Below are 13,671 nucleotides of genomic sequence, written 5' to 3' on the forward strand. Positions count from 1 at the left end.
AGCCAGCCAGAGCAGACGAATCAACCCTGGCGTTGGTGCATAGGATGATGGTCTAACACCGGCCAGGGCCCAAAGTTACTTTTGATCATCTTAATCCTTTCTCCCACTCCCCAAAAGCAACCATTATCACTAATTTCATGTGTATACTTACTATTTTAAAAAACTTTATTTCCCATCTTAGTACTTCAAATAATACATTATGTATCTTATTTCTGTATTTCTTCTAAAATTTTAAAAAACATTATTTTTATATTCTCAAAACATTAGTTTCCCAAATGCAGACATTACATTGGGAATTAACAAGCCTATTGTTCCAAATTTCTGAAACATTAAAAAAAAATTCCTCTTACAGTAGTCAGATAAAGAAAATTATTTACCAAAGTTGAAATTTTTCACTAAAAACCCAAATACTCACAGGTTTTAAGTGGATGACAGAACTATTAGACATCACTGTATGATCTCCCTCCATCATGTCTAGCTCACTCTTGTCATCCGAGGCATCTGGAAGACTGTTAACACTACTGCTTTGGCTACTGGCACTAATGGACATACTGGGAATAGACTGATTACTTCCAACACTATTCACTGTTCCTGTCCGTCCAACACCATGATCTTGTTCCTAAGGGAAAAGAGCATTAGGTTCAAATATCGGTATTTCTTTTGAATTCTTGAATACAAGTACCTTGCACATTGTTTGGCATACAGTCTTCAGAAAGTCACAGGTCTATCATGAGAAATCCCCTTTAATTGTCAAACCAGTAAGTTTACCAACTGTTCCTTGACAGTAAAAAAAACCCAACCGTGGGTAAAAGTCAGCTAATCAGTTTTGGGTTATTTCTAAAGTGTAGCATTTTCTCTAAACTGATATTTTTAAAATCCATTTCTACCACACAATTCATGGGCTATATATAGAAATTATGCTCATTTCTCAATGATTCCCATGCTTAAAACAAGCCCCAACTTTTTTTTTTTATCTTATAAACAACCCACCCCCCACCCCACCCTTTTAAATATTTTTATTGATTGCAGAGAGGAAGTGAGGAGAGACAGAAACATCAATGATGAGAGAGAATCACTGATCGGCTGCCTCCTGCACACCCCTCACTGGGGATCGAGCCCACAAGCTGGGCATGTGCCCTTGACCGGAATCGAACCTGGGACCCTTCAGTCTGCAGGCCGATGCTCTATCCTCTGAGCCAAACCGGCTACGGCTAAACAACCCCTTTTAATTATTTTTTATTGAAGCCTTTTATAAGTATACTAGAGGCCCAATGCACGAAATTCATGCAAGGGGCTCGGCCCTCACAGCCACAGCAGCTTGCCTCAGACCTCACAGCCCTGGCTTTGTCCAGAAGGTCATTTGGCTGTCCAGTCTAATTAGCATATTACACTTTTATTATTATAGATTTTCCTTTATAATCTCTAGCCCACCCTCTACCACCATATAATTAACATTAATTCTTATCCATTTTTGTGTAAATTGAAATGACATATTACTTAAGTATTTAATCATAATCATAAGATTGTTTTTCTGAAGTAACCAGGCAAGCAATGGTATCTAGGCACCAACATAATAGCAGTCTTACCATATAAAAATTCTATAAGACATGCAGAATTTTTTAAAGATATGCAGAATTTAATTAATATAGACCAGTAGTTCCCAATCTTTTTTTGACCATGCCCCACCTGTGACATATAATTCTTATTATTTAAAATTGAACTCCTATTCACATGGAGGAAGCCTAAAAGGCCATTAACTTGGTCTAAACAAGCTTCCAAAGAACATGGCATCCATGAAAGAGAAAAATAAAAGAATGAAAGGACAATTGAAGTACTGAGGAAGAAATCACTAAGAAATTGTTTAAAAAATAATAATATATGAAGTGATATGAAAAAATAGCAAAGTTTCAAAACATATAAGAGAGAGCTAAAATGCATAAATACGTCACTATATATTTATATACTGTATATGAGGCCCCTAGAACCATAAGAAATGCAAAAAATTCACTGTTCATAACTCATTCTTGAATTGCCCCCCTTAAAAATCAAATTGCCCCCATGTGGGGCCTGTGCCCCACGTTGGGAACCACTGATATAGACCCATGGTGTGTATATCTCTCATTATATATGGATATATATCTTGCCCTGGCCGGCTTGGCTCAGTGGATAGAGCGTCGGCCTGCGGACTAAAGGGTCCCAGGTTCGATTCCGGTCAAGGGCATGTACCTTCGTTGCGGGCACATCCCCAGTAGGTGTGCAGGAGGCGGCTGATTGATGTTTCTCTCTCATCGATGTTTCTAACTCTCTATCCCTCTCCCTTCCTCTCTGTAAAAAAATCAATAAAAAATATATAAAAAAAAAAAAAAAGAAACATCAATGATGAGAGAGAATCATTGATCAGCTGCCTCCTGCGGACTAAAGGGTCCCAGGTTCGATTCCGGTCAAGGGCATGTACCTTCGTTGCGGGCACATCCCCAGTAGGTGTGCAGGAGGCGGCTGATTGATGTTTCTCTCTCATCGATGTTTCTAACTCTCTATCCCTCTCCCTTCCTCTCTGAAACCAATAAAGAAATATATTTTATAGATATATACCTCATACATATATGAACTTATATATCCCTAGCCTATCAAAGATGCTACATTAAAATTATAGATTTAACTACATTAGAATTTTATTAATTTCACAACTCTGCTAAAATACTCATATATTTAAAATAGCCCCAAACAATTTTCTAATGACTATTATAAGAATTAATAAGCCCTAACCGGTTTGGCTCAGTGGATATAGCGTCAGCCTGCGGACTCAAGGGTCCCAGGTTCAAGTCTGGTCAAGGGCATGTACCTTGGTTGCAGGCACATCCCCAGTAGGGAGTGTGCAGGAGGCAGCTGATCGATAGTTCTCTCTCATCAATGTTTCTAACTCTCTATCCCTCTCCCTTCCTCTCTGTAAAAAATCAATAAAATATATTTAAAAAAAAGAATAAAATAAAATAAAAACAAAAAACTGTAAGTTAAGAAAGTATTGTATTTTATAGTTCATTAACTATGAAGCACTATTAAAAAGAAAAGTAAGTAACTACTGCTCCTGGTTTCAGAATGCAAAGTGATCTCCTTCACTGGAAAGTAATACAAAAGAAAAATCAAAGCTTTGGAATTCTAACAGAAATACAGAAGAAAACTGAAAATATTTAGAGTGAAAAAGATAAGGTGAATTAACCATTCTGAGCCTTGCTTTACTCATCTGTAAAATTAGTATTTTTAGAACTGTGTAGATGGAATAAAATTGTAGAGAACTGAAAAGAATCAAGTGTCTATAGGGACAAAGTAGAACACTTGGTAACTTTCTGAGTGAGTATTGGCAACTTCCAGAGTTTATTATTTCAAATATTTCCAAAAGCATGTCCCATGAAATTGGAGAATAGTAAAAAAAAACAAAAAAACAAGGGTTCAGTGGCCAAGAACTTCGAGAGGGACTACATTAAATAAAGTTGAACAGGTTTCTTTAATAAAAGGACTCGCAGGGCTTTACTATGCCAATGTACATTAAGAAGGGGTTGGGTTTGCCCTGACCGGTTTGGCTCAGTGGATAGAGCGTCAGCCTGCGGACTGAAGGGTCCCAGGTTTGATTCTGGTCAAGGGCATGTACCTTGGTTGCGGGCACATCCCCATTTGGGGGTGTGTGCAGGAGGCAGCTGATCGATGTTTCTCTCTCATCGATGTTTCTCTCTCATCGATGTTTCTAATTCTCCATCCCTCTCCCTTCCTCTCTGTAAAAAATCAATAAAATATATTAAAAAAAAAAAAAAAGAAGGGGTTGGGTTTAAATAATGCAAAATCTTTTTCCCACCTGGGATCCTTACAGGAAAAAGATAAGGATCCTTACAGGACCTCGGGTAAGAAAACACAATCTAGGAACCACTGATCTAAAAGATTTGTGACAAGACAGATTATATAAGGAAAGAAGCCAATGAAGAGAGCTCAATATTTCAGTAATTTCTAAGTTACTACCTCTTCTTCTTCCTGTGCTTCTACTGCTGGTCCATTATGTGCCTCCTGGAAAAGGAGTTTCTTCATTTTTCTATATTGCAGATTGTCCAGCTCTCTTACTGCATCCTTTGTCCTTTGAATGAGATCTATTAACACTGTTTCAGGGCGCTCCCGAAGAACAAACATGTGCTGGATAAGAGAAAGTAAAAGTTAAAACCTATGCTGTATATATTTTTTAATTAGTACAAATGTACCCCTCCTAGAATTACTATCCTAAATAATTATGATAGATATTGCATATAATCTATAGCTATCTAATTCTATTATACTTCTGACTTCTTTCATTTACAAAGTTGTCATTTACACATATATACTCTGTGCCTACATAACCACGCCTGCAAATTTTATAAAAACTTTGAACATGATACTTTTGTTGGCCAACTGAAAACACTGAATTAAAATAGTCAAAAAGTCTAATTAAATTCTAAGAATTAAGTTCAATTATTAAATTAGAGCCCTAAATAAAGGCTAAATAAAGGTTTACATATTCTAGAACTGCTGATTTCACAGATAAGGCACGTTAGTTCTTAGTTAGGTTTCAACAGGAATGTATTTACTGATGGTCGTTTTATGTCACATGAAACCTTGATATTATTGGCTCCTTTATATGTTCCATAAGCAACACTTCATAAAACACTAGCAGCTGATTAAAAGCCATTATATTAGTGATTTTTCATTTCTTTTTAAAAATGTTTTTATTAATTTCAGAGAGAGGAAGGGAGAGGGAGGGAGAGAAAGAAACATCAATGATGAGAGAGAATCATTGATCAGCTGCCTCCTGCACATTCCCTACTGGGGATTGAGCCCCAAATCAGGGCATGGGCCCTCACCGGAATTGAACTGTGAGCTCCTGGCTCATGGGTCACTCCTCAAACACTGAGCCATGCTTGCTGGGCATTATTAGTGATTTTTACCATTAACATTTAATAAAGCTTAACCTTATCAAATACAGAAAAATAGAACAACTCCACCATAAGAAGTACCATTGTTACATTTTGGCATATTTCTTTTCTTCCATTTTTTCAATTACAGTTGATATTCAATATTATATTATTTTCAAGTGTACAGCATTGTGGTTAGGTATTTTAAAAACTTATGAAGTGATCCTCCCAATAAGTCTAGTACCCACCTGGCATCATACATAGTTACTACAATATTACCGATTACATTCTCTATGCTGTATTATAGCCCAGTGATGGTGTATTTCTTTTCAGAAATTTTCTATGTATAAATTTTGTTTTGTGAATAGTTAGCATATAGATTGCAGAAAGATTCCTTCTACCCTGAGTTCATGAAATGCCCTTGAATTCTTATAACACTTTTACCTTCTTTGTTAGTTTAAATTTATTTCTTCATTATGCAGAGTTGTTAACTACATATTTTATTCTACTTTTTGTCATAAGTATTATGTTATTTCAACTCATAAACATGTCTACAGAACACTTCATCAAACATTTATGCCAAAATTATTTAAGCATTATCCTAATTCTGGATGGTTATTTCCAATTTTTATTTCTGAGATAAATAGCTTCATACATTAGAAAAACTTTTTTCTATTTTTTCTTTTCTTTATGATGGATTGTGACAGAAATGTAATTAGGCCAAAGAAAAAGAAGCACTTGATACTTTCCAATAAGGCTGTGCCAATACACTCAGAATTCAATAAAGGTAAATGAATACTACTTGTAGTCTTGGGATCTGTTCTCCAAATACCAAATACCTGACCCTGGTGGGTTAGGTTTTTGTCAAAAGAGTTTATGCTTAGGCAAGTGTAAGAAGGCTGTAACATTCTTCCATTTTCCTGAGCCTTAGTTTCTTGGTATGTACCACTATCTACAATATTAAGTCTTCTTCTATTATTATTATTACTAGAAGCCCAGTGCATGAAATTCTTGCACTGGTAGGGTCCCTAGAGGCTGCTGGCTGGGGCCTCCCTCCCTTCCCCTGGCCACCTTGCCCCCTGGTCGAACTCCCGGGAGAACTCCGGTAGAGGGGACAATTTGCATACTACACTTTTATTATATAGGATTATTATTACTAGAGGCTCGATGCATGAAATCAGTGCAGGGGTGGGGTCCCTAGCCCTGGCCGGTGATTGAAGCGAGAGCGTCTGGCATGGAAGGGCAGGTCCCAGCTGACCTCTGGGTCCTGGGCAGCACCTGAGTCCCTGAGCCCCTTCTCGCCACCCTCTGCCTGAATCACTGCGCCTGAGTCCCCACATGGAGATGTGGTGAGCACGGCCAGATGCTGCGAGCCGGGGTGCAGCGTGGACCTCTGGGCCACCCAGCGGCACCACATGGAAACTGGGTAAGTAGCATGCTCTCTCCAGACCGGCTCCTGCATGAACCCATGGGGAGCCCAACCAGCCCCTGCGGTCCCAGCGGCTGTTGCCCAGCTCACCCGGAAGAGACCATGTGGGTGAGGGGCGGACTCTTCGCGGGCGCCCGGCACCTGAGCACAAGGGCTTCCCTGGCATGCGAGCCCTGGCATCCTGGGAGAGGGTAGCAGGGGGAGTGAGTGAGTTTGGCAGACACCCCACATTCTCACCGCACCTCAGTCCCTGTCACCCCTGCCCCCAGGTAGCCAGCAAGAGGTCACACACAGCATGTCACCAACACCCGCCATGTTACGTGCCGCCCCCTGGTGGTCAGTGCACATCATAGCGAGTGGTCGAACTCCTCATCTCCCGGGCAAGCGACCGCCCGAGGGCACAATTTGCATATTAGGCTTTTATTATATAGGATTATTATTATTTAATCTTCACCTGAGGACATATGTATTGATTTTAGAGAGAGAGGAAGGGAGAGGGAAACATTAATCAGTTGCCTCCCATACACACCCTGACTGGGGATCAAAACTGCAACCTCAGCATGTGCCCCAACTAGGAATTGAACCTGCAACTCTTCCGGTGCATGGGGCAATGAATACTCCAACCAACTGAGGCGCGGGGGCCAATATTTAGTCTTATTAAAAAATATATATTTTTAAGTTTAATAATTTTCTACATATAGATCTTGCTTATTTTTCACTAACATAATTCCTAGGTATACTGAACATTTTGTTGCTGCAATGAGTACCTATTTATTCAGGCTTTCATTACTGAAACTGTATTGCTCTTCAACATACTATGGTTGCAAACAATACTACTGAATATATATATATGAAGATTTTCTTTGTATCTTTAACTGCTGTTCACTGAAAATAAGCTGAACCTCTTTGAAACTCTAAAACATTCATGTAATAAAAGTCTACTTATATCTTGTAGTGAAAATCAACAAGATTCCTTAGGGTCACAAAGAGAGACACAAAAACTATTTACTAATAATGTCTTAACTGGATGTCTTAGGAAGTATATTAATTTCAACAATACTACTACTGTTATTAAGAAGATGGTAAGCCTACAAATGAAATAATAATTTTTTGAGAATATAAAGAATACCAATAATGTGTTTAAATTAAGCAACAAGTCTATTGAAAACTGAATAGAATTTACATAATTTAAAAAATATTTTCAGCCATGGCTGGTCTGGCTCAGTGGATAGAGCGTCAGCCTGCAGACTCAAGGGTCCCGGGTTCGATTCTGGTCAAGGGCATGTACCTTGGTTGCGGGTACATCCCCAGTAGGGGGTGTGCAGGAGGCAGCTGATCGATGTTTCTCTCTCATCAATGTTTCTAACTCTCTATCTCTCTCCCTTCCTCTCTGTAAAAAATCAATAAAATATTTAAAAAAATATATTTTCATTAAGTTAGAAAAAGATATTTCCAGAAAGGAAACAAAAATGATAAACATTTTTAAGTTTCTCTTGAAATCTCTCTTCTCCCACAATATTTAAATAAATATATCCCACCATTTTCTTTCATATTATTTTAATATAGGACAGATCAATATATAAAGTATTATAGATATAATAAAATTATATTAAAATTAAACTGTTTTGCCAACTAAAATATAACATTATTCCATATAAACTAAAATTTATAATTATAACTCATGAATATATTCTTGCATATATAAAAATGTAGCCATTTGTTACTATTTTGAATATTTGACTATATATTGTATTCAGCAACAGTAAAACCAGTTAATCACTTTTGGAAAGAAAAAAAACAAATGAAAAACTTAGCATCAGAGAAAACTTACAAACAATATTGTAGTAAAAATGGTAGAGCATTCTTTTTTTTAAAACATTTAATTTTTTAATATTTTTTAATCCAAGGATATTTTTCCATTGATTATAGAGAGAGTGGAAGAGAGAGGGAAAGACAGAGAAAAATATCGATGTGAGAGAAACACATTGATTGGTTGCCTCCTGCAGGCGCCCCGACCATGGCCCAGGCTGGGGAGGAGCCTGCAACCACATGCCCTGGATGGGAATCAAACCTGGGACCCTTTGGTGAGTAGGCCGGCGCTCTATCCACTGAGCCAAACTGAGCCAAACTGGCTAGGGCTGGTAGAGCATTCTTAATACTGATTCAGAATCAAAGAAGAATAAAGCACATTTTAAAAAATAATTTCTTAGGGATAAAAAACCGATTTAAGAATATAAACTGACCTTTAAAAGTTCCTCTGATGTAGGGCGATCTTGAGGGATTTTCTGGAGGCAAGAATCTACAAAGTTGCGAAAATAATCAGACCTATTGTAAAGGAAAGTATCAAGTGAACATATTGCTATTTTTAAAAACAGATCCACAAATCAAGGTATGTGCCTATTGGTGGGAGGGGGGATGGAAAAAATTATAAAAGCAAGCAGACACGATACACTATGTATTTCATATAAATCTATGAAAACCATCTAAAGCAGCGGTTCTCAACCTGTGGGTCGCGATCCCTTTGGGGGTCGAACGACCCTTTCACAGGGGTCGCCTAAGACCATAGGAAAACACATATATAATTACATATTGTTTTTGTGATTAATCACTATGCTTTAATTATGTTCAATTTGTAACAATGAAAATACATCCTGCATATCAGATATTTACATTACGGTTCATAACAGTAGCAAAATTAAAGTTATGAAGTAGCAACGAAAATAATTTTATGGTTGGGGGTCACCACAACATGAGGAACTGTATTAAAGGGTCGCGGCATTAGGAAGGTTGAGAACCACTGATCTAAAGCAACCAGTGAACCTTTACCATTTTTCAAAGATAAATTTGCACAGATTATTTAAAAATCTTGCTCTCACATAATAACACAACTCGTTCTAAATTATGGCAAAATTAGGGAAGTCAATTTTTTTCTTCTTTGCATTCAAATCTAAAATGGCATTCTTCTCAATTTGTTTTCTCTCTTCTCTAAGCCATCTCTTCCTTGTTTGCTTCTTGGATTATCTCCTATATAGCATGTTTCAGAACATCACTCTTAGCTTTGGAGGGAGCATTTTGTATACCTATTTGATATCCCTGAACAAATGGATAAAATTTCCATTAAACCCAGAAAACCAATTATATTATTTTTAAAAACATTAGAAGTCTGCAACATATTATTATAGCGTGTTATGAGAAGAGTTCAGTGAGCAAGGCAGTAAGTAATAATTTATCGTTTGTCTTCAAATATCAAATAACATTTTATGTTCCTTGTGCAAGAATTTTTTTGAATCCCCAAAGAATCTAAGTCTGTGTTCAATATATTTATTATTTATATGTACCATAATACTAAACTGTGCCAAAAGATTTCTTCTATATGTCTCTAATTTATGTGCCTTAATTATGTAATCCTTAAAAAATAAAGTATCACTAATTTATGCATCTACTTGTGAATTTTAAAGTATTTATTAAATATACTAGAGGCCTGATGCACGAAAATTGTGCAAGAATAGGCCCTCAGAGCCCTGGCTGCCTCGTGGCCTGTCTCCCTGCCCACTGGTCGTTCCAGAAGGTTGCCAGGAAGGTCGTTCCGGAAGGTCATTCCGCCGTCTGGTCTAATTAGCATATTACCTCTTTATTATATAGGACTAGAATTTCTCCTATAATTTTTCAAATGCTAGATACACCTGAAGAATTAATTTCCCACTAAAATTTTCTATCACTAATAAAAATTCTAGTTTTTAAAAACTATCAATCTGTTTTACATAAACTTCTTTACATAAATGAACTTCATTTTATCAAATCAAGGAAGCACTAGGAAAAGGAACATCAGAGCATTCTGAATAATAAATAACATAAAAACTAGAATAATCACAAAGTTATAAATTATCTGATAATTCTGATAAATCAAGTCATTTTATCTATGTTTTTTTATACCATATAAATTATAAACCATTCTCCAACAAAATATCACTACAGGTAGCGCAATCTACATATTTTAGTTATAAAATATTAATGTTTAAATTGTGTTATTTATTATATAATCAGGGTAATATATATTCCTAAAGTTCAAAGAAAATATAAATCTTTGTAAAAAGCAGTATTTTTTGCTTCCATGTAGCATCACTGAGATGCATATGCTATGAAAAGCAGACATAATAAAGGATAAACAAGATATAGGGGTAAAATAAACCAATTTTATTTTATTTATCTTTATCAAGAGTTTATTTAACTCAGGTTCACTGAGGGAATTAAACAAGCCAATAGCATACAGGATAACGTCTCTTAATAAGCCAATAAAAATAACATACTCCAAAGCAATGATGGATTAATTAGACTACTGTTACAGGAATAAGCCTATTTTCATCTCTCTTCAGATAGAAATACATTTTACCTAGTTGAAATGAAATCATTTTGATAACATTATAAGAACGCATTTAATTTATAAAATGTTGAGTAATGTATCTCTTAGCAATACTCACCATTCATTAGACTGTAGTGTAGGGGATTCATTTTGGGCTATGTGATATAAGGCACTCATTGCATTCATATTAAATAAAGGAGGCTTTCTTTCCGCTGTAAGAGAAAGAAAACTTGTTATTGTTCTTGCAAATATTGTTAAAGTTTTTTTAAAATAATTTCAAACTTGGCAAAAAAATTGCAAGTTGATTTAAAAAAACACATTCAAGTATATCAATTTAGATTAAATTGCTGAAATGATGCTCTACCATTCCTAAATACTTTAAAACAAGAACACCCTACTAAGAACAATAATACCTCCATTAAATCAGGCCATTAATGCTGATACATGACTTTCATCTAATCCTCAAACCCCATTCAAGTTTCAATCATATGTCAAATAATGTCCTCTGTACCAAAAGTGAGCTTTGTTCATTTGTGCCCTTCAAGAAAATTGTCTATTTTATCTAAGTTGTTAAATTTATTAACATAAAAATATTCGTACTATATCCTGAGAGTCCTTTTAATGCCTGTAAAATCTGTAGTGAAGTTACTTCTCACAGCTGATACTGGTAATTTGTGTCTTCTTTCTTTTTTGCCTGATAAATCTGGCTAGAGGTTTATCAATTATCTTGAATAACTAGTTTTTGATTTATTTTTTCTATTGTATTTGTTTTCTATTTAATTGATTTTTGCTTTGACCTTTTTTATTCTTTCTTCTGCTTATTTTGGGTTGAATTTGCTCTTCTTTCTCTAGAGTCTTAAAGTAAAATGTAAGACACTGGAGATGTGTCTTAAATTTTAACATCTACTTCTGTGGTGTTCCTGCCAAAGATGTGTAACCTAAATTTAATCATAATTTTAAAAAAGATACTTTCAAATGGAAGAAACATTTTATAAACCTCAAAATGAGACCAAAAGATAAGAAGAAAATGACATTATGATAGTCTCCAAACCTCAGTTTACTGATGTTGTCAAACTTAAAAATGATATAAAGCCTGAAGGCAATGGTTAATATAGGAATTCCAATACAAGCAAAAATAGTATTTTGGAAAATATTAGACTGCAAGGTAGAAACAGTCTGGTTGTATTGGAAATATTCATCTACTGTGTAATGATAAGCAATCTTTACTTTTATTTTTACCTCAATTTCCCTATTACTTGTTTTAGAAAACTACTAACAAACCCAGGTTGATACTGATTTATCAAAATTACACATGGATTTTACTATTAACATCTTCTTTTCAATCCTTGATTACTACTAGAAGTGTTTAAGTAAATATTCCCAATATTTCCCACTTTTAAATAAAGTTTAATAGAATATTCCTGTAAGAAGAAAAAAAGGAAAGGATATTGGGCTAATGTGGAAGCGGGGAGGGCGGGTAGCTTGGGGAATCAAGAGCAAGATGTTCATCCTCTTTGATTACAGTGACAGTTCAATTACCTACCTGGTTCACTTACAGTGGGAATGTTAGTAAAGTTAAGATAGTCCACTGCCTTAAGCATAGTTCCATTCATGGGCAACAGAATAAAATGTGTGCACAAAATCAAAATACTACATACAATATGACATACAGCCTGACTTCTAATTATCATACCTAACTTAAAGTCATAAGTATCTTAGGTAGAGGTAAGTAATTCACAAATGCTTTAGAGATCTGCTATACATGGTAAATCTAGTAAATATAGACATATTCCAGGTGTTTAACAAATACTCATTAATATTAGACATAGATACTTTGACCCATAGTGAAAATTTTTTTAGATCTAATTTTACAGAGCAAATATAATATACTTAACCTAATACATATGAAAATAACTGGTCACCAAAATGAAAACTTTAATAAATTTATTGCTCCCCTTAGTAACTGACAAAATAAAAAACAAACCTATAATTTGGTACAGAAATTGACGCAAGACATTGATTAAATCTTACTACACAGTAATATTAAAGAATGCTTACCTAGTTCAATACATGTTATTCCAAGAGACCATACATCTACTTTGCCATCATACTGTCCTTCATCCATGGCTAAAATTACTTCTGGGGCCATCCTAAAACATAAAATGTCATTTAAAGTTAAAAAAATTATAATATTCATTAAAATATAATGACTACCTACATGGAGAACACCTGTGTGAATTGCAGATAATATATCTGGACATAAGAATTTTTATAATGGGAAATGAATACATTACAGGTTGTGAGGTAAATAGTTACCATTGCACAGATAGTATAAGACTTATTTTTACTATCTGTCATGATCATATAACAGCATCCTAAAGGAAGGATGCCACAGAGGGGGTTGTATTCTGCATCTGTTCAAGGTCGCAGATTCTAATATTGTATATCCTTTAGGCCAGTGGTGGCCTCAGGATCCCATTACAAACATCTAACTTTTGCTAGAAAGAGGGAATGAATACCAGCAATTATCTTCCTTGAAGTTACAAGCTCACTCCATTTATTTAAGAAAATATTTGCCATAATAACCAACACTAATTACCATAGTTTGTCAGTCTTTCAAATAAAAATAGTGTTCTGTGATAAAAGTGTGTCTTAGCCCGGCTGGTGTTGCTCAGTGGTTGAGTGTTGACCCGCGTAACAGGAGGTCCTGGTTTGATTTGGGGTTGCAGGCTCTATCCCCAGTAGGGAGCATGCAGGAGGCAGCCAATCAATGATTCTCTCATCATTGATGTTTGTTTCTCTCTCGCTCTCTCTCTCTCTCTCTCTCTCCCCCTTCCTCTCTCTGAAATCAATAAAAAAATTTAAAAAGTGTCTAGGGAGACTCACAATGGAAACAATCAATTATCAACCTTATAGGTATCTTGGTTATAAAATGAAACATTAATTCCTATCTT

General features: G+C 35.6%; 1 protein-coding gene across 6 annotated transcripts in view; it reads right to left on the reverse strand.

The window, feature by feature from the left end:
• TAOK1 (TAO kinase 1) overlaps window positions 1-13,671 on the reverse strand; it is a 106,910-nt gene that overhangs the window by 38,672 nt on the left and 54,567 nt on the right. For all 6 annotated transcript variants that reach the window (XM_014548248.1, XM_014548246.1, XM_014548247.1 and 3 more), the window contains 5 exons: window positions 12,776-12,867; window positions 10,836-10,929; window positions 8,601-8,682; window positions 4,009-4,176; window positions 416-619 (listed from right to left, as the gene is read on the reverse strand). In XM_014548248.1, coding sequence (XP_014403734.1) covers window positions 416-619; window positions 4,009-4,176; window positions 8,601-8,682; window positions 10,836-10,929; window positions 12,776-12,867 — 640 coding nt within the window. The remainder of the gene's footprint in view (window positions 1-415; window positions 620-4,008; window positions 4,177-8,600; window positions 8,683-10,835; window positions 10,930-12,775; window positions 12,868-13,671) is intronic.

Source organism: Myotis brandtii, unplaced genomic scaffold, assembly GCF_000412655.1.
Source record: "Myotis brandtii unplaced genomic scaffold, ASM41265v1 scaffold50, whole genome shotgun sequence".
Lineage (NCBI taxonomy): Eukaryota > Metazoa > Chordata > Mammalia > Chiroptera > Vespertilionidae > Myotis > Myotis brandtii.